Source organism: Rasamsonia emersonii, assembly GCF_000968595.1.
Source record: "Rasamsonia emersonii CBS 393.64 chromosome Unknown ctg1118621760065, whole genome shotgun sequence".
Lineage (NCBI taxonomy): Eukaryota > Fungi > Ascomycota > Eurotiomycetes > Eurotiales > Trichocomaceae > Rasamsonia > Rasamsonia emersonii.
Window position 1 is genome coordinate 21606 of NW_013563222.1, and position 22291 is coordinate 43896.

General features: G+C 51.8%; 7 protein-coding genes across 7 annotated transcripts; 6 read left to right on the plus strand and 1 right to left on the minus strand.

The window, feature by feature from the left end:
* Positions 1-305: 305 nt before the first annotated feature.
* T310_3373 (60S ribosomal protein L27a) lies at positions 306-859 on the plus strand (the record flags this gene model as incomplete). The annotated part of the gene is made up of 3 exons (XM_013473740.1): positions 306-419; positions 471-587; positions 638-859. The coding sequence occupies 3 exons, from the start codon at positions 306-308 to the stop codon at positions 857-859; spliced, it is 453 nt and encodes a 150-aa protein (XP_013329194.1).
* A 1262-nt stretch (positions 860-2121) lies between these two features.
* Positions 2122-3830, plus strand: T310_3374 (uncharacterized protein; the record flags this gene model as incomplete). Its single annotated transcript, XM_013473741.1, has 3 exons — positions 2122-2249; positions 2356-2688; positions 2747-3830. The coding sequence occupies 3 exons, from the start codon at positions 2122-2124 to the stop codon at positions 3828-3830; spliced, it is 1545 nt and encodes a 514-aa protein (XP_013329195.1).
* A 1037-nt stretch (positions 3831-4867) lies between these two features.
* On the plus strand, positions 4868-6413 carry T310_3375 (uncharacterized protein; the record flags this gene model as incomplete). The annotated part of the gene is made up of 5 exons (XM_013473742.1): positions 4868-5422; positions 5480-5674; positions 5728-6263; positions 6334-6337; positions 6378-6413. The coding sequence occupies 5 exons, from the start codon at positions 4868-4870 to the stop codon at positions 6411-6413; spliced, it is 1326 nt and encodes a 441-aa protein (XP_013329196.1).
* A 1191-nt stretch (positions 6414-7604) lies between these two features.
* Positions 7605-12388, plus strand: T310_3376 (Uncharacterized protein; the record flags this gene model as incomplete). Its single annotated transcript, XM_013473743.1, has 3 exons — positions 7605-7943; positions 8005-10557; positions 10607-12388. The coding sequence occupies 3 exons, from the start codon at positions 7605-7607 to the stop codon at positions 12386-12388; spliced, it is 4674 nt and encodes a 1557-aa protein (XP_013329197.1).
* A 1469-nt stretch (positions 12389-13857) lies between these two features.
* Positions 13858-16030, plus strand: T310_3377 (Aspartate--tRNA ligase; the record flags this gene model as incomplete). Its single annotated transcript, XM_013473744.1, has 3 exons — positions 13858-14092; positions 14144-14865; positions 14915-16030. The coding sequence occupies 3 exons, from the start codon at positions 13858-13860 to the stop codon at positions 16028-16030; spliced, it is 2073 nt and encodes a 690-aa protein (XP_013329198.1).
* A 2288-nt stretch (positions 16031-18318) lies between these two features.
* On the minus strand, positions 18319-18993 carry T310_3378 (uncharacterized protein; the record flags this gene model as incomplete). The annotated part of the gene is made up of 2 exons (XM_013473745.1): positions 18319-18782; positions 18813-18993. 2 exons carry the CDS (start codon positions 18991-18993, stop codon positions 18319-18321), a joined length of 645 nt encoding a protein of 214 aa, XP_013329199.1.
* A 1007-nt stretch (positions 18994-20000) lies between these two features.
* T310_3379 (putative phosphatase-like protein) lies at positions 20001-21887 on the plus strand (the record flags this gene model as incomplete). The annotated part of the gene is made up of 1 exon (XM_013473746.1): positions 20001-21887. The coding sequence occupies one exon, from the start codon at positions 20001-20003 to the stop codon at positions 21885-21887; it is 1887 nt and encodes a 628-aa protein (XP_013329200.1).
* Positions 21888-22291: the final 404 nt, after the last annotated feature.

The window sequence follows — 22291 nt, forward strand, 5'->3', positions numbered from 1 at the left end:
GATTAGGCAAGTCACTTGACAGCCCTCCCCCCGGACGGCAGGTCTTAGCCCGTTTAGTCAGAAGTTTGTAACCATATCCGGACTAGCGTATTTCTGCATATCCTATCTGGGAAAAAACCAAAACGGCCTCTCCCAAAGTGGATAAATGCACATTTAATTCCGCGGCACAGCCGAACGCACTAGGCCCAATCCAGCATAGCAAGCGAGCACACACACTACACCCTCTCGTCGTCTTCTCTCCGCCGTCACCACCATCATCCAACTTCCGAAGGGTCGACCACGCACAGCGACAAGCATCCGCCGGAATGCCTACTCGACTGACCAAGACGCGGAAGCTCCGCGGCCACGTCTCTGCCGGACATGGTCGTGTCGGCAAGCACAGGAAGCACCCTGGTGGTCGCGGTATGGCTGGTGGTCAGGTAGGTATCATTTCGTCGAAGTGCAGAAAGAGCTGCTAATTCGTGAAATAGCACCACCACCGCACCAACCTCGACAAATTCCACCCCGGTTACTTCGGTAAGGTCGGTATGAGGCACTACCACCTCCTGCGCCAGCACTACTGGAAGCCGACCATCAACCTGGACAAGGTAATACACCATCATTTGCCCTGGACGTTCTGCCCGCTAAGACTCTACAGCTCTGGTCCCTGGTCCCCGAGGAAACGCGCGACAAGTACCTGAACAGCGACGCGCCGGCCGACAGCGCCGTCGTCTTCGACCTTCTCCCGCTGGGCTACTCCAAGGTCCTGGGTAAGGGCCGTCTGCCGAACGTGCCCATTGTCGTCAAGGCGCGCTACGTGAGCAAGGAGGCGGAGCGGAAGATTAAGGAAGTTGGTGGTGTCGTTGAGCTGGTTGCATGAATGATAGAAATACAAAAAATACGCCTGTTACAAAGAAGGCTATTTAATTATGATATGATGGTCAAAAACAACGTTTCTTTTTTCATCTCTCTCATCATGGGCATATCATCGAGGGTTTGTTCGCGACAATATATAAAATTTTCCACTTGAGACTTCCAGCTATGTACGCCATATCAACGAATGGGGGAAAAAAAGAAACAACAAAAACAACAAAATTCTTCCGCACGGAGTTTTGCATCTTGCATGGCTAGGAATGCCTTCAATAGGCCAGCCTATGGCCCTGGCCCTATAGGTCTTGCAGGACGAAAAAAAAAAGGTCTCTTAGAGTTAGAGATATAAGAATCTCTTTCTTTCTTCCATGGAACAGTATCAGGACAGGAAATCTTTATTTATTACTTACTTACTGCAAGTGGAAGGAAGGGAAGAAATGATGAGATTAGAGAAGATAGGATATAAGACAAAAGAAGCAATTTCGATCTGGGCAGATTCACCGGTCCACCAATTGAGTCGATTTGTTCATGTTCAGTCACAATCGCACGTACGTACTGTACGTAATGGATTCTTACTTGAATAAATGCTCAATCAGGTACAATCTTCACGCCAAACAAAAGTTCCCTTGTAAAAAAAAAATGAAAATAAAGACGTATATACTACAGTTTTCCTGACTATGAAAGTTCACCTCCATACTGTATTACAGTAAATGGGGTGAGTAAGGTTGTTGGAAGCCGTTTCTCAATTCAGTAGCATGTCGGGTATGATTGATGTGGTGACTTTGTTGATAAATTACCCGTTATAGATAGATCGATATACAGCTATCTATCTATCTATCTTTCTTTCTTTAACAAGGTTAAGTAAGAGGGGTTATCTATTTCGAATTTATAGTTTTTAATGCTATTTATCTAGTGTCTATGCGTCTTGTCAATAAATAAGTCCAGTAAATAATAATACCCCCGCTGTTAATATAGTAAATATACTACTCCGTACTACTCCGGTGGGGTATACCTCCACTTCCACACGCTGACTGACTGGAATGACTCGAGACTTGCCGGATTGAATCCTGGCATATCAGTGCCTGTCGATGAGATGTGTTACAGTTGAACAGTTAGAAAACATGTCGAGTTGTGCTGTTGTAGAGGCTGTCAGCCCTAATGCAGCGAACCCTGTTGATCGACAGATCATCCCGCTCCCCAATCTTCTTCTCTAGATCAGATCACATCAGTTACATGTACTGTACATGAATTGATCGAAGTAGCCAAGCTACCATGATCCCCGTCGCCATCGTCGGAGGCGGACCCGTCGGCCTCGTGACATCCCTCTCTCTCTCTCGCAGCATGGCGTCCCCCACGTCCTCTACGAACGGCACCCCGGCACCTCCATCCACCCCAAAGCCGTGGGCCTGAACCAGCGTATACCAGCTTCGGCCCCGGGGGCAAAGAGATCTTCTCGCGCGACGCATGGGGTGGTGGACAGTACCGCGACGAATACGACCGCGCCAGTCCCTGCGACTATACCATCCTGCCGCAGATCCGCCTCGAGCCGATTCTCCTCCGCAGAGCGAAGGAGTTAAACCCGGAGGGTATCTTTCACTCCGCCCAGGTGGTCGGCATCGAGGAGGGCGCGGACTCGGTGCAGTTGAAGGTCCATTTCCTCGAACAGCAGCGCTTCGAGACCGTCGAGGCCCGCTTCGTCGCTGCGGACGGCGGCCGCACCGTTGCAGACGCCCTGGGCATCCAAGTCCAAGGCGACCGCAACGTCGTCGACATGGTGTCGGCGCATTTCCGCGCGCCGCTGAGAAGGCATCACCCGGATCCGAACAGCCTGATAACGTGGTTCATCAACCCGGCCATGGGGGGGCAGCATCAGCACGGGATATCTCTACCATCTGAGGCCGTACCCTCTACATCCTGAGACGGAGGAGTGGGTGTTTGCCTGCGCGCGCATCCCCAACGACCCGCAGAAATTCGAGGCCGACGACATGATCCGGCAGATCAACCAGACGCTGCAGATTCCGGGCCTGGACATCGAGCTGCTCAGTCTCAGCCACTGGTTCGTCAACGCCGTCGTGGCAGAACGCTTCCGCAGTGCAGGAAGGAGGGTCTTCCTCGCGGGGGATGCCGCCCATCGCATCCCGCCCTGGGGCGCTCTGGGGCTGAATACGGGCTTACAGGACGTGCAGAATCTGATCTGGAAATTGGCCCTGGCCCTGGCGGCGCCTCCGGAGAAGCAGAAGGAATACGATGCGCTGCTGGATACGTACGAGGAGGAGCGCCGACCCATCGCGCTCCGGGTCGCCGAGTCGAGTCTGCGGAATCTGCGCAACCACGCGCTGGCGATGGATCGTGCGCTGGGCATCGATCCGAATGCGTCTCCGGAAGCGAGTGTCAGAAACGTTGCCGCCTTTCTCGACCATAATAACAGCGCGGAAGGCAACAAGCTGCGTGACGCGGTGCAGAAAGCGCAGCGCATTCTCGACTCGGAGTTCCATGCCCCTGGAGCGGAGATCGGATGGTTCTATCCCTCTGTTGATCGAGAGGGCGAGGGGGAGAGGAGTCGGCATGGCGGGCAGCTCGATGCAGAGGGGCAGCTGGATATTTCTGCCTACCATCCGTCGAGCATCCCGGGCCATCATATGCCGCATTTCTGGCTCCATAAGAGCAATGGTACATGCACTTCGACGCGCGATCTCCTCCGGCCAGATAGATGTGTCCTCTTTACGAAAGCGTCGGACCCTTGGAGAGCAGTGGGCAGCCATCTCGTCGAGGTGGAAATCCTCGACGGCGAAGGCGAGAACTGGCGCGATGTGGATGGCAGGTGGAGGAGTGTCTGTGGCGTGAGTGACGATAGTGCCACCCTCGTGCGCCTGGATGGGATTGTCGTCTGGAAGAGCGCGCATCCTGTCCCGAAGAGCGAGTTGGAGAGTCTCGTGAAGCGACTTCTCAAACTGCCGGATTCACACGAGTCTCGCGCATGACTTGAAGATTACATGCATTGTTCGCCATCACCAAGTTCTTCAGCTTGAACAGACCATTGGCGGGATACAGTGTTTTATTCTATTCTAGTCGGGCAATTGGACAGCCTGCTGGTCATGTATGGATATGTATTTGTCTGCTTATACTTCAAGCAATCTTGCGACAGGCATACTATCAAATCATCCACGATGTCCACGATATAGCTGCATTCAGCATGGAAATAAGAACTTTCCAAGTAACTTCATGGGTTGGGGATATATAGCATATTATATAGGATACATGTATTTAGAGTCGAGACCCTTAAAGCTTTTCTGGATCCTTGAAACGATCCATCTGTCAGCCAAAAAAGAGAGAGAGGGAGAGGGAGGGAGGGAGTGTACATCTCATTATGAGAAGCATTACTGATTTGTACAAGTAGATTTACAAGTAGATTTAGGCAAGTAGATAAATAGATAGATAATAACTAAGGCAAAGCGAGCAAGACAGTGAAAAATAATATTTATACCTATATTAAGCATTAAGCCGAAAGAGGAAACTCAGCAATTAGCCCTGTAGAGCTACAAGCATGCTGCATAGACGGGAATTGTATAAACGTTGTTTGTACTCCGTATAGGACTGATCCTTCATCTGTAGTGTTCAGCACCGTAGAGTCAAGTTAATATTCGCACCAATATTTAATCCATAATGACTATTCATCTTGATTTGTTTGGAATTAAGTTTGGAGCTGATTGATTTACTTTGCTGGACACGCTGACTAAGCAACGGACTCTTGGAAGCTGCCTGAACCAACTTCTCTCATGCAATCGACAGTTACAGTTCCATGTGAAACATCATTCCAGTCTGAAAGGTCTGACTGGATTAAACTGTCATACGAACTGATCATTCTCCACTCATCGAAGCTGAGAAATCTACCGTCATAGCGATGGCGGTGAGACTGACGTAAAAAAGAACGATAATTTCTCTTCTCGAGGATCCATCAGCTAGCTCATTAGACAAGTACCTAATCCAACGCTTGTCCAATGCAATGGTCTAGACTATTATGAAGCGCAGCCAGCCCTCTGGGTTTCACGAGTCGACCGTGAAGCACCAGAAGACCGATCCGGAGCAGACATCAAACCTTCCATCCAGTCTGCATGCTCCAGTGTCTCCGCCACGCAGGAGGGCAGCAACCGACAGGAGCAGAAAAGACAATGACAATGACAATCATCAAAGCAAGACTGCAATAATACAGGTTGAAGATGACGGCCCCAGTCTAGCCGCCGTCGAAGCTGGCCAGGTCCAGGTCTCCGACCCTCTGGCGCTCTTTTCCTCCAGACTCGCTCAAGCCGCAGCTGCGCGGGCAGCGGTGCCAGATCATCCCCAGCTGTCCATCCCCGAGTGGGTGGAACTCTACCGGCGCAACCAGCATCCTCACGGCCGCCATTTTGTGATCCATCAGCATGATCACCCTGTTGCTGGTCCTCATTATGATCTCAGGCTGCAGTTTTCCGAGACGAGCTCCCTCAGCTGGGCGATTATGTACGGTCTTCCTGGGAATCCGAACAGTCGGAGGTTGAATCGGAATGCAACGGAGACGCGGGTGCATTGTTTGTGGGTATGCATTATTTCTTAAACCCGATGACTATTTTCGTACGCAAGTTAACGCTCTCAGAACCATCTCATCGAAACAGGATCTGCAAAAACAGGCAGCATGATCATCTGGGATACCGGCGAATACTCGATCTTGCCGTATCGTCCAGATCCTCAAGTTCCTGAAACGGACGACTCGAGCTCGGACATTTCCGAGTCGTCGTGGTCCCACGAGGGTCCTTCAGAGAGCGAGAAACTGCGAGAAGCATTCCAGAACGTATGTTATCAGCCAGTCTTCCTGGGGATAGGTAGATGCTGAAGATGGAACAGCGCAAGATTCGACTGCGATTGCATGGCACCCGCCTGCCACCAAACTATACAATCGTCCTTCGGCTCTCCACGGAGGATGACAACGCGGCACGATCGAGAGCGACTCCCCGTAAGCGACGCAGACGCACGGCGCCATCGACGGCCAGCACGCCGTCGACTTCTCCGTCTCCTCCGGAAGGACACCTGCCAGATGACAGCAACGGCGACGGCGACTCCGCATCCGCGTCCGACGACGAGGTCATCGACGAGCAGACGCGCCTGACAAACGCCTACCCAGGAGCCACCAACAGCATCGGCTCCATCCACCAACGGCGATGGTTCATCACGCTGGACCGGGCCAACAGCGGCTTCGAGCCTCGCAGCCAACCGGGGGATCGAAAGAAGACGTGGGTGCGAAAGCGAGTGTACGACGAGGTCGATGACAAAGGCAGATTACTCGGTTTCGAGCCATTCTATGTCCGGGGACCGGAGGTGGAAAGGAGTGTGGTGACGGGGCGGACGGGGTATGAGGTGCTTCGGGATGAGGGCGTAGAGGGGTTTGTGCCGAGACGGGGGTGGAGGGCTGTTCTTGATTAGATCTATACTACTAGTAATTAATATTAAGAGGTTTGTATGTGTAGCTAGATGTAGTTATAGTGGATTATAACTAGGTGAGATTATTCAGACTAGTTCCATTTCCATGCTAGATTCAAAACAATAAAAATGGAAAGAAAGGAAGGAAGAAGGAAAAGAAAGGCAAAAAAAAAGTTATATTGTATTGTTTCGTGCCGTAGCCCTAGGCATGGTAGATTATGATCATTGGTATAGATCAGATGCAGCCTTGTTTTTTTTTCTTTTCAGTGATTTTACTCATAGTACTCTTTCTTTCTTTTTTCTTTCTTTTCTCTTCTTTTTTTTTCCTCTTTTTTTTCCCTCTCTTTTTCTTTCTTTTCTAGTCACTAGAAACAATTAGGAGGAAAGTTTCTTTTTTTTTGATGAACCATTATACAAGCTTTCTTATACTCTCTCTGTCCAATAGGTAAGATCTACCCCACTGATTAGTACTACCCCGACTTTCCAGAATCGGACCCCGACAAGGCCAGCCAGCCAGCCGTAATATCATCCGAACCTTCGCTTTTTTTTTCTTTTACGTCATGTCTGTATGATTCAATGTGAGTCACAATCCATCAAGCGGTGAGGGCTGACCGCACTGATTCGACATGACTCCATGATTGGCGTGATATCGTGCAGGATTGTGTGACTCTTCGGGGAATGTTTTGCAGGGCCAATAATGGGTGGCTTTTCCGCTGTTATCGGACGGAAAGCTTGCTGTGGATCGCGGAGCTTGTCTGCAGCTAGTTTTTTTTTGGATATTGCAGGGCTTGTCCACTTTTGATGGAATGAATGAACTACAGAAGCAAGAACTGTCCAGCAGAGATGCGTCTGCAGTAGGGATTGTGCTCTGTTTTATTCTCACATGCTGTGAGATTTATTCTATAGTTCTATCTGTGTATCTATGTCTATGGCTATGAGAGAAGCTTAATTCCCCGCTACTCAGGTTGCAGTGCATGCGTCTGTGCATCGTATAGCGAACAAAGAAGAAAGCAGAGTCTGATTTGATTTTTACGAGCTGAGTCTTACGAACTGAGTCATAGTCTAGATCATGGAGTAGCTTGATAATCAACCCCACCCGTGACCGACTAGCGCCATCGCGTCAGTTGCCCATTTCTCCTTCGATTAAATTATTAATTAGTTACGACCTTCCTACGTTGCTTCTCGCGTCAACCCTTCGGTCTAGAAAGCTCCTCCGTGCTTTCTGGCTCTGCCTCGCCTGTCAGCATCATGTGCTGACCTTGTCCCTCGTTCCATCCACCAGGTTCGCCACGATAAGCAGCATCATGGCGGTGATCTCCCCCCAGACAGCCTCTGTTCTCACGGGCTCCTGCGGTCTGTTTCTGATCGCCCTCTTGACCTCCCCGGCTGTCCGGGCCACCGCAGCGCGCCTCGTCTCGAAACGACCTGAGAGCGCATCGGACGCGACGCGACAATTGTACCAGGATGAGGACGGCACCGCCACCGAGGAATCCGTCAAGGCATTCTCTGATAAGATCCAGCGACTCTCCATCGCTGTTCTCTCTGCCATTGGCTTTCTGGCTTCCCTGGCACAGGCTGTCCTCGTGACGCTCCAGCTTCCCAGGGGCTTGTTCGTTGAGCATTGGCTTCAATTCGCCGGCTGGGTAGGTGAACGCGTGCTGTAATGAATATGGATGCTCCGGTGAAGGCTGACCATTCTGCCAGTTTCTCCTAGCCGCCCACGTAGTCGCTCTCTTCTCAGAGCCTTCGTCCACCAAAAGATTCAGCCTGGGTATCTACGGTTTCCTCGCCACTGTCCTCTCAATTGCGATTCCTGTCGCTGAAATCATCCTCCTATGGCCTACGGGAAGGCTCCACGGCTTGGGCCCTGTCTACACCGGCCTCCTCGTCGCCCAGCTTGTCGCCGCCTTCTTCACCAGTCTGCTGTACATTCTTCTCCCCCGCCGTCCCGATGTCTTCCGCGACGGAAAGCCCGTGGATCGCCAATTCACTGTCCCGCTCCTGGGCCGTCTCACGTTTGCCTGGGTGGACCCGCTCTTGAAATTTGCCATTCGGAACAGGGGCCTCGAGATCGACAATCTTCACGTCGTCGATAATGCTACGAGATCCATCAACCTGCGGGCCAAGCTGGAGAGAGTGAAAGGATCGCGCAGGCTGTGGAAGGCGCTTTTCATCACCTATTGGCGGGCCCTGGTCATGCAGCAGATCCTGACGCTCCTGAATGCGTTCCTGAGTTTCTCGCCCCAGATGGCTCTTCTTGGCATACTGAGGTCGCTGGAAGCTCGTGAAATCGGAACCGAGGTGCCGTGGGAAACCTGGGGCTGGGTGCTCGGTCTCGGCTTGCTCATGATGTCCTCATCCGCCATCGAGGCTTGGCTGTTCTGGCTGGTCTGGAGCAAGCTCGCCATTCCGGTCCAGGAACAACTGGCGGCAGTGGTGTTTGCCAAGTCGATGCGGCGAAAAGACGTGAAGGGGAGGAAGAAGGCCAATTCTGATGACGAATCGGACCCCCTCATCCAGGCCGTCGGCGAAGGAGATGATGACGAGGCGAACCTGCAGAAGACTCGCCAGAGTATCATTAACCTGGTCGCAGTGGACTCGAAGCGGATTGCCGAGTGTGCCGCATGGAACTATCTGTTGCCCTCGGCGTTGCTGAAACTGGGCATTGCCTGTTTCTTCCTCGTGCGACTCCTAGGCTGGAGAGCGACCCTCGCTGGGTTGTCCGTGTCGGTGATCGTCACGCCTGTCAACATCTACGCCGCGCAGAAGTATTCCGCTGCCCAGGGCGATCTCATGAAGTACCGCGACCAGAAGATGGCCGTCCTGACCGAAGTCCTGCAAGGCATCCGGCAGGTCAAGTTCTCCGCGCTAGAAGGCCCGTGGCAAAAGAAGATCATGGATATCCGAGCCACCGAACTGCTCGCGCAGTGGACCGCGTTCATGTATGATATCACTTTGATTACCATCTGGATTCTGGGCCCCATCATGCTCTCGGCCGTGTCTTTGGCCGTCTACGCGCTGATCAACGGCGAACTGAGTGCATCCGTGGCCTTTACGTCGATCTCGATCTTTGGATCCCTGGAGATGTCTCTTGCCGTTCTGCCAGAGCTGATCTCGGACTTTATCGAGGGATGGACCAGCCTGGGTCGCATCGACAAACATCTAGATGCAGCGGAAAAGACGCAAGCGACCATTCCTGCGGATTCCGTATCGTTCGAAGGAGCTTCGGTTGCGTGGCCGGCAGACGAAGATACCCCGCTCGAGGAACGATATGTGCTGCGCAACCTCAACATGAAATTCCCCGACAAGGGTCTCACGGTGATCTCGGGGAAAACGGGTTCAGGGAAAAGTCTCCTCCTCGCTGCCATCCTGGGAGAATGCGACATCTTGGATGGCGTCGTCAAGGTGCCGCAGCCACCTGCTCTCGAGGATCGATACGATGAATTTGCAAACAGCGACAACTGGATTATCGATTCTGCGATCGCCTATGTCGCCCAGACGCCGTGGATCGAAAACGCGAGCATCAAGGACAACATCCTGTTCGGTCTCCCGTATAACGAGACGCGCTACCGCAAGGTGTTGTTTGCCTGCGCCTTGAACAAAGATCTGGAAATGCTCCCCGATGGCGAGTTGACCGACATTGGCGCGAACGGCATCAACCTGAGCGGGGGACAGAAGTGGCGCGTTTCCTTCGCACGAGCGCTCTACTCTCGCGCGGGCATTCTGGTGATGGACGACATTTTCAGCGCGGTGGATGCGCACACGGGCCGCCATCTGTACGAGCACGCCCTGACCGGCGAACTGGGTCAGAACAGGACGCGAATCCTGGTCACGCACCATGTCGCCCTGTGTCTGCCGCGCACGGACTACTCGGTCTTCTTGGAGAACGGCACGGTTCGACATGCTGGAACCATCGAGGAGTTGAGGAAGACGGACAGTCTGAACTCCATCTTGACCAAAGAGCATGAAGCCGGGGATTCTGGTAGCAGAACGCCGGTGGCAGACGATGAGGAGCTGTCGAACGAAGACGGCGCGTCGCTTCAGAAGATTAAGAGTTCTGCCGTGGACAACAACAGCAACGACAACGAAGCCACCAAGCGCAAAGTGCCGCGCAAGTTTGTCGAGGACGAGAAGCGGGAAATCGGGTCTATTCGACTGGCGATATACAAGAAATACTTCCAGACCGGTGGAAGCGTTCCGTTCTGGTTTATGGTGTTCCTCTTATATGTCTCCTACATGGTGATTCTGGTCGGAAGGGTAAGTAACAGTGTCTATAATAGAAGAAGCTGTTTTCTAATGTCTACAGTCATGGTGGGTGAATATCTGGACGGGCTCGGCCAGCGCCGAGTCGCATTCCCCCCAGTATTATCTGTCTGTTATGAACCAGGCAATCAGCCAGGTCACCGTCGCCCGCACCGATAGCGACCTCTGGTTCTATCTCGGCGTCTACGTCGCCCTGTCTGTGATCGCCTGCGTCCTGGGAACACTGCGGTACTACTGCATCCTGTCTGCGTCTATCCGCGCGTCGCGCAACCTGTTCAACCAGCTGACATACGCGGTCCTGCGGGCGCCGCTCCGATGGCTGGACACCATGCCCGTCGGCCGGATTCTGAACCGGTTCACGGCCGACTTCCACCTGATCGACTCGCGGCTGGGCTACGATGTGGGCTTCATGGCGTACCACGTGCTGGAAGTCCTGGGGATCATCATCGCGGGCGTGCTCGTCTCTCCGCTGCTGATCGTCTTCGCCGTCGTCCTTCTCGGGCTGTGTCTCCATTTCGCGGTGCGCTATCTGGCCGGCGCGCGCGAGATCAAGCGGCTGGAGAGCAACGCCAAAAGCCCCATCTTCGAGCAGTTTGGCTCTGCGCTCGCGGGGCTGGGCACCATTCGTGCTTTCACCAAGGTGGAAACCTACATCCACCGCATGTACGGCCTGATCGACCGCCATGCGCAAGCCTGGTGGCATCTGTGGCTCTTCAACCGCTGGTTCAGCTTCCGGATGAACCTCATCGGGGCGCTGTTCTCGATGATCACGGCGGCACTTATCGTGTCGATCCGCGGGATGCGAGCGTCCCTGGCGGGTTTTGCACTCAGCTTCGCGCTGCAGTACACGGGAGCCATCTCGTGGTCGCTGCGTCAGTACGCGAACGTCGAGCTGGAGATGAACGCCACCGAGCGCGTGGTGGAGTATTCCAACATCGCCATCGAGAACCAGGGCGGCGAGGACGTGCCAGCCGCCTGGCCGACGGAGGGCAAGCTCGAAGTCGAGAATCTGGTCGTGGGCTACGCGCCCGATCTGCCCCCGGTGTTGAAGGGCCTCAGCTTCCGGGTAGAGAAGAACCAACGCGTCGGGGTCGTTGGTCGCACGGGCGCGGGCAAGTCGTCGCTGACGCTGGCCCTGTTCCGCTTCCTCGAAGCCCGCGAAGGGCGCATCATCATCGACGGAATCGATGTGTCGAAGATCAAGCTGCACGATCTCCGGAGCCGGCTGGCCATCATCCCGCAGGATCCGGTGCTGTTCTCGGGCACGATCCGCTCGAATCTGGACCCGTTTGACGAGTACAGCGACGAGGAGCTTTTCGACGCGTTGGAGCGCGTGCACTTGATTTCGAGAGACGGCAGCGCCGATTCCAGCGGAACAGCCACACCAGCCTCCTCTTCTCCTTCAATCAAAAACGCCAACATCTTCCAGTCGCTTCAATCACCCATCTCCGAAGGCGGCCTGAACCTGTCCCAGGGACAGCGCCAACTCCTCTGCCTAGCGCGCGCCATCGTCTCCCGACCAAAAATCATGGTCCTCGACGAAGCCACATCAGCAGTAGACATGGCCACCGACGCACTAATCCAACGCTCCATCCGAAGCGAATTCGGGCGCAACGCGACAACGCTGCTGGTGATCGCGCACCGGCTCAGCACGATCGTCGATTTCGACCGTATCCTGGTCATGGATGCTGGCCGAGCGGTTGAGTTTGGTACTCCGCGTGAGCTGATGGGTATTGAGGGAGGGGTGTTTCGGTCGTTGGTGGAGGAGAGTGGGGAGAGGAGGGTTTTGGAGGAGATTATTTTTGGTGGGAACAATAATAGGTAGGAGGGTATTGTTAACGAGGAGTAAACGAAAGTTTGTTTTTTTTTCTTTCCAGGGTAAGGGGGAAGAAAAAAAAGGAAAAAGGACACTGAGTGATAGAATGTCCTTCTTGTTCACAAATCTCTTTTTTCCATTTTTTGACTATTTTTATTCTGCTGCCATGTCGAGTATACTGTACAGTACATACATACATAAACAAATACCCAGAAAAACCACCCATTCGCATTCAGATACCCAAATCGAGAAAGAAAGCAATCAATCAATCTTCCCTACATCGTAAACAAAGCAAAGCCAGTCAGTCAGCACCATCTCTCCTCAAAACAAAAAGAGTGCGCATCAACAAGCCAAAAGCAAAAAGAGATCGACTTCGTCAAGTCGACTGCTCAATCAATCAATCAATCAGAAGGAAGGCAACGGAGATATCCACATTGTTTTTGTTTTGTTTGCGCTTTGTTCAGAACAGGTCTGTGAATTTTACATCCGTGGTATTTCATCATTGATTGATTTATATCAGCTCAGCTCAGCTCAGTTCAGCGCAGCACAGCGAAGCGCAACGCTGGGCTGGGCTGGGCTGGGCTGGATGCTGAGTTGTTGTTGGTAGTAAAGGAGTTTGTGTGGAGATTGAGGTGAGGTTGAAAAAAGGAAAATGTTTGGACTTACCAATTTGCATCTGCAGTGTGTTATTTTGTTAGATAGGATCTGGAAAGAAAGTAAGTGGTGCCATCATTATCGTATCAATGACTTTTTTTTTCTGCTCTGCACAGACGAATCCTCAACTTGGAAGGGAAATATCATCCTCTTTTCTTTTTCTTTTTTTTCTTTTTCTTTTTCTTTTTTTTCTTTGAATTTTGCATTCTTCACTCTAAGCAGAAGGACACGGCCACAGGTGTCAGAGACCGCCCCTCCTCCACGACATGTACTACGTACATGTCCAGACACCCCCAAGTTTGTTTGATCAGAGATGCCTTCATCGCGTCCGTCCGAAGTAACAAGGTTGGGATTGTGCCGAACGCCGCTTTCATCCTCCCTCCCCAGCTGGTCCGCGGTCCTTGGGCCTGCCTCCCCGAAGGAAAAAAAAAGCAGGAGAACCTTCGGCCCAGACAGGGGAGAGATAGATCAAATAGAACACGCTAGGCTTTCATCATCTAGAGAATGTCAGCAGGAGATTTCCTTCAGATAATTCAGGTTTGTGGTGATGGAATTGCTGGTCTTACCTGGACAAAACTTGGAAGGATGGAGAGGAAAAGAAAGAGAATGGGCGTGCGGTGAAATTTTTATAGCGGCGAAAGGCCCACCAACTAGCGTGCGGAACAACCCAGTCCCGGAACGATCATTAGATTCATTACGTGCAGCTGTCAAGTCAACCTGTCTGTCAGTTACTGCTTCGCTGGCTCGATTGTTTTCTCAATTGAGCTGGTAATAGTTCTTTTTTTTTATCTTCTTTATTTTGTGTATATACACCTGTGCTCGCCATGCTCGGCGTGGGACGAAGCTCCCTTCGTCTCCGCGCAGCCCGCCGCAGCTACATCGAGATATCAAACTACTTCAGCGCCAGGCAGTCGAGGACTCCTTCACAGGCCTTCTGTCTCTCACAGAGGAAACCGTTTCATGCCTCGTGTCGGCGGTTCAATGATGACTTGCATGCCAGTTCGCCCAATTCCACCAGTTCCACCACTTCTTCCCTCCTAGAGCAGTACAAAAATGCTGGTCTGTTATATGCCTCTCGGCCTCGCTAGAATTTCCTACTGATTGTTACAGTCGAATTCCCTCCTGCGACGCATGATTTCAGATCCTTCCTGCTACATGCCACGCCCGGCCAGACCGTCGTCCTCCATGGCTACCTGGGCAGCCGGGCCGATCTGTCCAAAAAGCTCTCGTTCGTCCGCCTAACCGATCCAACCATGAGACACAACATCCAGATCGTCTCCTCCTCCAAGAACGATGCCCTTGCCAAACTCAAGGCCATTGCTGCCAACAGCCCCGTCGCAGTCCGGGGTACTGTTCAACAAAAGAAGGGAAGCTCCGGCGAGCGAGAGTCGCCCGACACTGAGAAGATCGATAGCTTGGAGATCGATCTGGAGGACATCTGGCCGCTCAATGAGTTCCCCAAGGACATCATCATGACCCCGGAGACCGTCTTCCCTGCCGAACAGCGGCATCTCCAGCTACGGTCCGACCGCGACCTGCGGGAAGCCCTCCGGTTCCGCGCCCAGGTCCGGAATATCTGCAGAGAAGAGCTGGAGCAGTGCCAGCCGCCGTTTGTCGAGATCGAGACGCCTCTCCTGTTCAAATCTACGCCCGAGGGCGCTCGCGAGTTCCTCGTGCCAACGCGACGCAAGGGCCTTGCCTACGCTCTGCCTCAAAGCCCGCAGCAATACAAGCAGATCCTGATGGCCAGCGGGATCCCCAGATACTACCAATTCGCGCGCTGCTTCAGAGACGAGGATCTCAGGGCAGACAGACAGCCCGAGTTCACTCAGGTGAGGCTTGATTCATTCTCGAGATACTTCCATTACTAACACATGCCAGCTTGATCTGGAGATGTCGTTCGCGACAGGAGCCGACGTGATGAGGACAATAGAAGGGGTGATTCGAAGACTCTGGTCGACTTTGCTGAACGTGTCCCTCCCGCCAGAACCCTTCAAAACGATGTCCTACCAGGAGGCCATGAGCCGATACGGGTCGGACAAGCCGGACACCCGAATCGGAATGGAGATCACCCGACTCGACTACCTGCTACCGGTGGATCTGGTCCGGAAGATCACTGATCTGGTGGACCCGATTGTGGAAGCCTTCAAATTTGAAGGCAACGACAACGACCCCGCAGCGACGCTGAAGTTCATCACCGACTTCCTCGACTCCCCTGCGGGTGCGGACTTCAACAACAATCCGGACGGAGTTCCTGGGGTTTTTGTCTACGATGCTGGAAAGCCCCTTTGCGGGCTGCAGGCGTTCGGGTTTGAAGCGGCAGAACGAGTCGAGGAGGTTCTGCAACCCGAGCACGGTGATCTCATCATATTGCAGGCGCGGAAAAAGGAGCCTTTCTCAGGAGGCTCGACGCCGCTGGGCGATCTCCGGCGTGCACTGCATTCAGCGGTCGTCGCGACTGGATTCAAACCCGCTCCGACGGGGTTTGACTTCCTCTGGATCGTCGACTTTCCGCTGTTCTCGCCGTCGAGCGACTTGGAGCCTGGCCAGGGCGGCGCGGCGGGCATTGCCTCGACGCATCATCCGTTCACGGCGCCCAAGACGGCGGCCGACGTGGACCTGCTGCTGACGGACCCGACGCAGGCGGTGGCCGACCACTACGACCTGGTGGTCAACGGCGTCGAGCTGGGCGGCGGCAGCCGGCGGATCCACGACGCGCGGGTGCAGGAGCTGGTCTTCCGCGACATCCTGAAGATGCCGCCGGAACGCCTGGCGGATTTCTCGCACCTGCTGGACGCGCTGCGGGCGGGGTGTCCGCCGCACGCGGGTATCGCGCTGGGCTTCGACCGGCTGGTTGCGGTGATGCTGGGGAGGGAGTCGGTGCGGGACGTGATGGCGTTCCCGAAGACGGGGAAGGGCGAGGATGCGATGGTGCAGGCGCCCAGCGCGATGACGGAGGAGTCGCTGCAGACGTATCATCTGCGGTTGAGGGAGTGATCTAGACGACGATGACTTGTATTAATATTATTTATATCGTCTGATGTGATGTGATGTGACATGATACCCGGCACTCTTCTCATGCTGTAAAGGTAGTACTGTACTATACAACTAGATGTTACTGACATGGTAAGGAATAGAAAACTGCGTTTATTTATCACCTATCTAACCTGTAGGGGTTTGTTTCCGTCTGTCAAAAGTCTCATAATAAATAGCCTGCGCTCCGCAAAAAATCCCATCATCATTATCAACTTCTCGATAACACCATGCTCCGATCCTATAATAAACCGCGTATTTATATAAAATAAATACAAGATACATCTTCCAAATAAAGCAATTCATGCATAAATACCTAATGAGCAATAATAAAATATAAAATATCTAAACGATAAAGTTTGCTGATATGTGGTATGAGTTGAGCGGGAATAATAAATAATAAATATTCGATGAATATCTAATTATCTATCTTCGTATTTATGCCGTCGAATCTGAAGAATAGTTATTAAAATTATATCTATCTAGAGTTTATTGATCAAGATCTATTTTTCTGCTGGAAAATTACCATATATACCTCATTACACGCATTCCCAAATAGCACCTAAGTAGCACCTAGGTCCTCGGATGTCAGTTTTTATTATCATTTCCCATTGGGAGCACTAGCAAAAGTAGTAGGCCGCGTGTCGCAATGGTAGCGAGTCAGATTTCGGCTCTGAAGGTTGCGCGTTCGAGTCGCGTCGCGGTCGATTAAATTATTTATATATTTTCTCTGCCCCTTCTTGGAATGTTTTTTTTTGTTTCTGGTCTTATTTATTGATAAATCTCTTTACTGACATATTATCTACCGTTCATGGAATAAATATCCGCTTTTAATATAATAATATCAACTTTACTACTAATAATAAGAAGGACTTGAAATAGTGTGTACTGTACAGTACCTAGATTCCAGTATTACGGGTGTTGGTAGATAAGAAAAGATAGTTACATCATCCTGTCACCAACCTTGTTTACAATTTCCCTAGGTACCTAATGTTGAAGAGCCTTGGAAACCTTACTTTATTTTGGTGTTCCCACTTCCTCGGTATTTTAATTTGCATGCCAAAGTTTCCACGATCGAAGTCAACACCAAGTTATACATATGCAAACCAAGATGGATAAAGACAGTGCCTTGTACACACGTTTCTGGTGGCTCTCTTCTTCAGCCTTTGCAAGATCCGAATCCATTATGAATATCATAATAATATAATCTCTGTGATATTACGTGAAGATCGATCTTCTCATGTATCTGATATCAATCAATTTTATGGCACCGAGTTTTCCAGCAGAAAATGAGTCTGGAGACTGAACAGCAAAAAAGCTGCGACGCGAACAGATCAAAGTAAAGTGGCGTGGTGCTTGCAAGACATCAATAGTTTCTGGCTATAACAGTATCCAGATCAGTCTTGGCCTTCCTGTACTCCGTAGTGGTGGTTGGTTATGGCATGATAGCAAAAATTGGCCTCCTTTATGAATATCCCAAGATTAAATGGCTCATGAAGTGTAAAGGACATCGTGGCAAGGAATATACCCCGAATATGATCCTGTTACTTCTCGATAAACTCCGCTCGGACTAGAAACTGGATGACTTCAACTCGACTCGATGCTGGCGGCGGAGATCCATCCGGACAAGAGCACGATCGTGAACAGTTTGGCGGAGCTCATTACTGAGGGGTTGGATCGACTATTGACAGACTATATATAGAAAATCGACTGGTCTGCATCGATTCTCGAGAAGAAAGCGGCGGCAAAGTTTGTTATCACATACATGCTAGCCAGTCGATTCGTAGTCAGTGCTTAACCAGAGCTATTGTCACAGAAGCTTCTCTTTGATAATAACGGCTGCATTCGGAGTAGAAGCCGGCGCTTGATATAGCATTAACACCAGCTGTTGATTCGGCACCCCGCCCTCCAAACTCGGGATTTGATCTGAAAGGATTTGACGCTGAGAAATCTCGGTTAAAATTCGTGCGGTTCACGGCACCTTCGCGCCCGCTCAGACCATCGCTTATTCCAGCATTGCAGTAAGTAAAATTAGGATTGGGCAGGGGAGAGAGGTGCTAGATGATCCTTTTTTTTTTTAAGTTAGGCGCCCGACTTCAAAAGAGCCCAAACTGAGTGGGATTATTGACATTCGGGAGCGGCAAATGCGTGGATGAACATTTGATAAAAAAGAACAAAACACACAAGTAAGGCAATTCGCGAAATATCTCAAAACCAAATTCCCTGCGCTTCGAAGTGATTCCCCCCATAGATTACTCAGTCGTATGTTTGCGGACAACTGATGGTTTGAAATATTTTTGGTAGCGTTCCAGATCAAAGCTGCCGTCCTCCAGATCCTTGCTAGCAGGGTCGCCGGCCCAGATAAAGGTTCGAGACTCAGGCAGGACCCCTCCGTCGCAGAGATGGACGGTGCAGGGACACCACTTATAGGCCTCCGTCTCATATTCCATGAGACGAAGGAACTGCGAGGGCTCGTCAACTTTCCATACAGCCCCCATTACTTTCGTATCACCGTCCTTCGGGATCAAGGCTGGATAGATACCCCACATTTTGATGGTAAACCCAGTCACCCATCCCTTCTGCAGAACAGGCAGTTCCGGGAGTCCAAGAACAGACTGCAATACTTCTGGGTCCATTAATGAACCGTAGAAGAAGAGATGACAAGGCTTGAATGGGGGCTTCTCTTGAGCTGGGTCGTGATTCGCTCTGTCAGCAGCTAGGAATTTCATTTACATGACCGATCGACGGTCTCCCGGCAGCCTCCCTGCATCGGGAGGCAATGGCGGAGGAGGGGGAAATCTCCTCCTCAACTCTTCGTAGTAAGATGGAGAAGGAGGGGCTGGCGGCGGCAAAGGAATATAGGGCTTTCTTTCAGGGGTGGGTTCTTGCTGACGATTCTCGATTTCATTGGCGACCTCTGGGTTCATGTTCGGCGAAAGAAAATGAATATCTTTGTACCTAAGCAGTGATGGTAGTTTGGTTATGAGATCAACAACTCGAGAGCGTGATCAAGTACTTCATCACGTGGTTTAGAAAGTTGTATGGTTACAAGTCCATGAGTCATCATATTACCCTTTTTCATATAAAGCGACTCTAATTTGTCGGGACAGATGATCACTGTTTACAAACATTGGAACATTGGAATGTCAACCCATGCATCTTGTTTTGTGTCACTGTGAGCCTTGCTAGTTGGTCCATTATTTTTGCGACCAAATGTTTGAAGAGGATGTTCTTTTTTATGTTTTTTTTGTTCCTGTTTGTATATTTGTATTTTTTTTTCAAGTTTTTTTTTTTGGTTTTTGATCATCGCTTTTGTTTAGGGCAATATATATCAGATTATAGCTTGAGGGCCTTAGGTAGCTGTTCTCAGCCGTGAAACAAATGGCCTACCTGAGAGTCTTATATTACATCTCAGATATTCCACCTCCCTAGGTAGATTACATAGATACTCATGTACTGTAGGTAAGTTTGCATCCGCAGTAAATCTGTCAAACAGCAACATCATCACCAATCATCTGGCATTAATCCAACGAATTACTCCGTACAGTAAGTGATAACCAATCAATCTTGAATCCGACGGGCCGGGTGGGCAGATTGATGTTGTTTGTCGTCTGTTCTGATTGGCCAGTTGCGAACTACTATGGCTGGATTATTAATGACTGGACATGTAGTTAGTTACCTAGTTGTAACCTAAGATTCTTGGATATCTACATGTATCCTCTTAAGATAGATTTGTATAAATGTTATGCATGTGCATGTGTATATATTGATACTCCTTATCTCTTGGGTACCTTGTTGCGATGAATCTGTTATAGTAGAACATCTTTATTTTGCTGCTGTATCGTCATTTTTCTATAACGAGTCCTGTCCGATTCTTGAACTACTTACCTGAGGAGTTTGTCTTATTTCTTTTAATATAACGACACTGCAAACCATGCTGGAGAATTCAGATACAAAAAGCACCTCGCAGAGTGATACAGACATGTCAGCCAAACTCTCCACAGCAGTCCGCTATCTCCTTGAAGAGAGACACAGCGAACGCTTCTCAGCCGGCTGCTCCCACTGCCTGGACACGGCCTGGATCGACGAGATGGACACCTGGGGCCAGCTCGAAGCGCTCAGAAAGCTGCTGTGCCAGCGCCCGCCTGTCCCGCAGCTCCCCCCGGCCGTGCTGGAAGATATCGACGCCGTCATCCAGCACCAGAACAGCCATTCCCTTCTGACTTCGTCGCGGGCTATCCCTCCCTATGCGACTGTCTCCAGAGGTAGGTCGTCTGCCAAACCAATCAATCTCCTGCTCTGGAAAGGCGACATCACCACCCTGACCGACGTCACTGCCATTGTCAACGCCGCCAACTCCCAGCTGCTGGGCTGCTTTCGCCCCGAGCACCGCTGCATCGACAATGTCATCCATTCCGCGGCGGGTCCGCGGCTGCGCAACGAGTGCTACTCCCTCATGCGTGCGCAGGGGCATCCAGAGCCCGTCGGCTCCGTCAAGGTCACCCCGGGATTCAATCTGCCCGCTCAGTGGGTTCTGCACACTGTAGGCCCGCAGGTAGATGCTGGGAAACTACCCGATGCCGCGCAGCAGCACGAGCTAGCAGCATGCTATGTCTCCTGTCTCGAGGCTGCCGAGAAGCTGCCTCCTCTACCTGATGGGCGAAAGGCTGTCGCCTTCTGCTGCATTTCCGCCGGCCTGTTTGCGTTCCCAGCGGCGCTAGCGGCTGATATTGCGGTGGAAACAGTGCTGCAGTGGTGCAGAACACACCCGGAGACGACGTTGACGGACATCATCTTTGACGTTTTCCTCGAGAGCGACCGCGAACTGTACGAGGAGAAGTTGACGGGGATAGCGACCGCTGACGAGAATATCGATATCAGTCTGTGCCAGAAAACACCAGAACCACCACTCACCGTTGAGATCGCCCATCCAGCCATCGTGAAAGCGCGCAAATGGATCCAGGAAGCAGACTACCTGATCATCAGCGCTGGCGCTGGGCTCTCTGCCGCAGTCGGCCTCGACTACACCTCTGCAGATCTGTTCCGCAAACACTTCCCAGCCTTCCTATCGCTGGGTCTCCGCCGGCTATACGACGCCTTCGGGTTCGATGCCTGGGAGTCGCCGCAGCAGGAATGGGGCTACCACTTCACGCGGCTCGACCTGGTGCGGTCCTGGCCTCCATCGACCCTGTACGGCCGCCTGCTGCGTCTCGCGAAGGAGCGATTCGGCGAGCAGCGGTATTTCGTCCGCACGTCCAACGCCGACGGGCAGTTCGTCGTCAACGGGTTCGACGCCGAGCGCGTCGCCACGCCGCAGGGCCAGTACCGCTACCTGCAATGTCTGGCGAAATGTCGTCGCGACGCCGTCTTCCCTTCCGATCCGTACGTCGATGCCGCGCTGCCGGCGATCGACCCCCAGACGCAGGTCCTGCGCGACGTGACCAAGATCCCGCACTGCCCGTACTGCGGCGACGAGCTGACGGTGTGCGTCCGCGGAGGCGACTATTTCAACCCCGCGCCATTCGCAGCGCAGGAGAAGAAGTACGCTGCGTTTTTGCGACAGGTCACGCAGGACGCGAGGAAGAAAACGGTGATTCTGGAGCTGGGCGTCGGGCTGAATACCCCTGGTGTGCTGCGATGGCCGAATGAAGACCTGGTCGAACACAACAACAACAATCCAGAAGAAGGAGAAGGCCGTTTCAGGTTGATCCGCGCGGGGATTGGCGCTGCAGGGAGCGCGCCGTGGGAGTTGGAGGAGAGGGATCTGGCTGTGGGGATTGCGGGGGATTTGAACGGGGTTGTTGCTGCTCTTGTCGAGTAGAGAGCGTCCATTACGTCCATGTATCTGATGTGATTATGTGTATATATGTGTATATAGATCGATAGATGTGATATATTGGGCCTGTGGGAACAAATACCGTTCGTATCTATCGAACTTGCGTCAAGTGCATTGTCAGATTTCATCGATTTATTGAGAAGACGAGTTCTGCAAAGAAGGAAGGGGAAAAGGCGAGAGAATATGGTGATTCGCATTTTGGACGTCATATTCCAACTCTCTATAAACATGCCGGTCTCGTGTCCAGTGGCTACCTAACTATGCTTCATTATATATACTCGTACTGATAATTCATACAACATTAGTCTGCTCAGCACAGCGAAGCCAGACCAAACCCAAGTCAAGTCGCGCGACCCCTCATACACTCACTCGCCCGCTGACCCCGACTG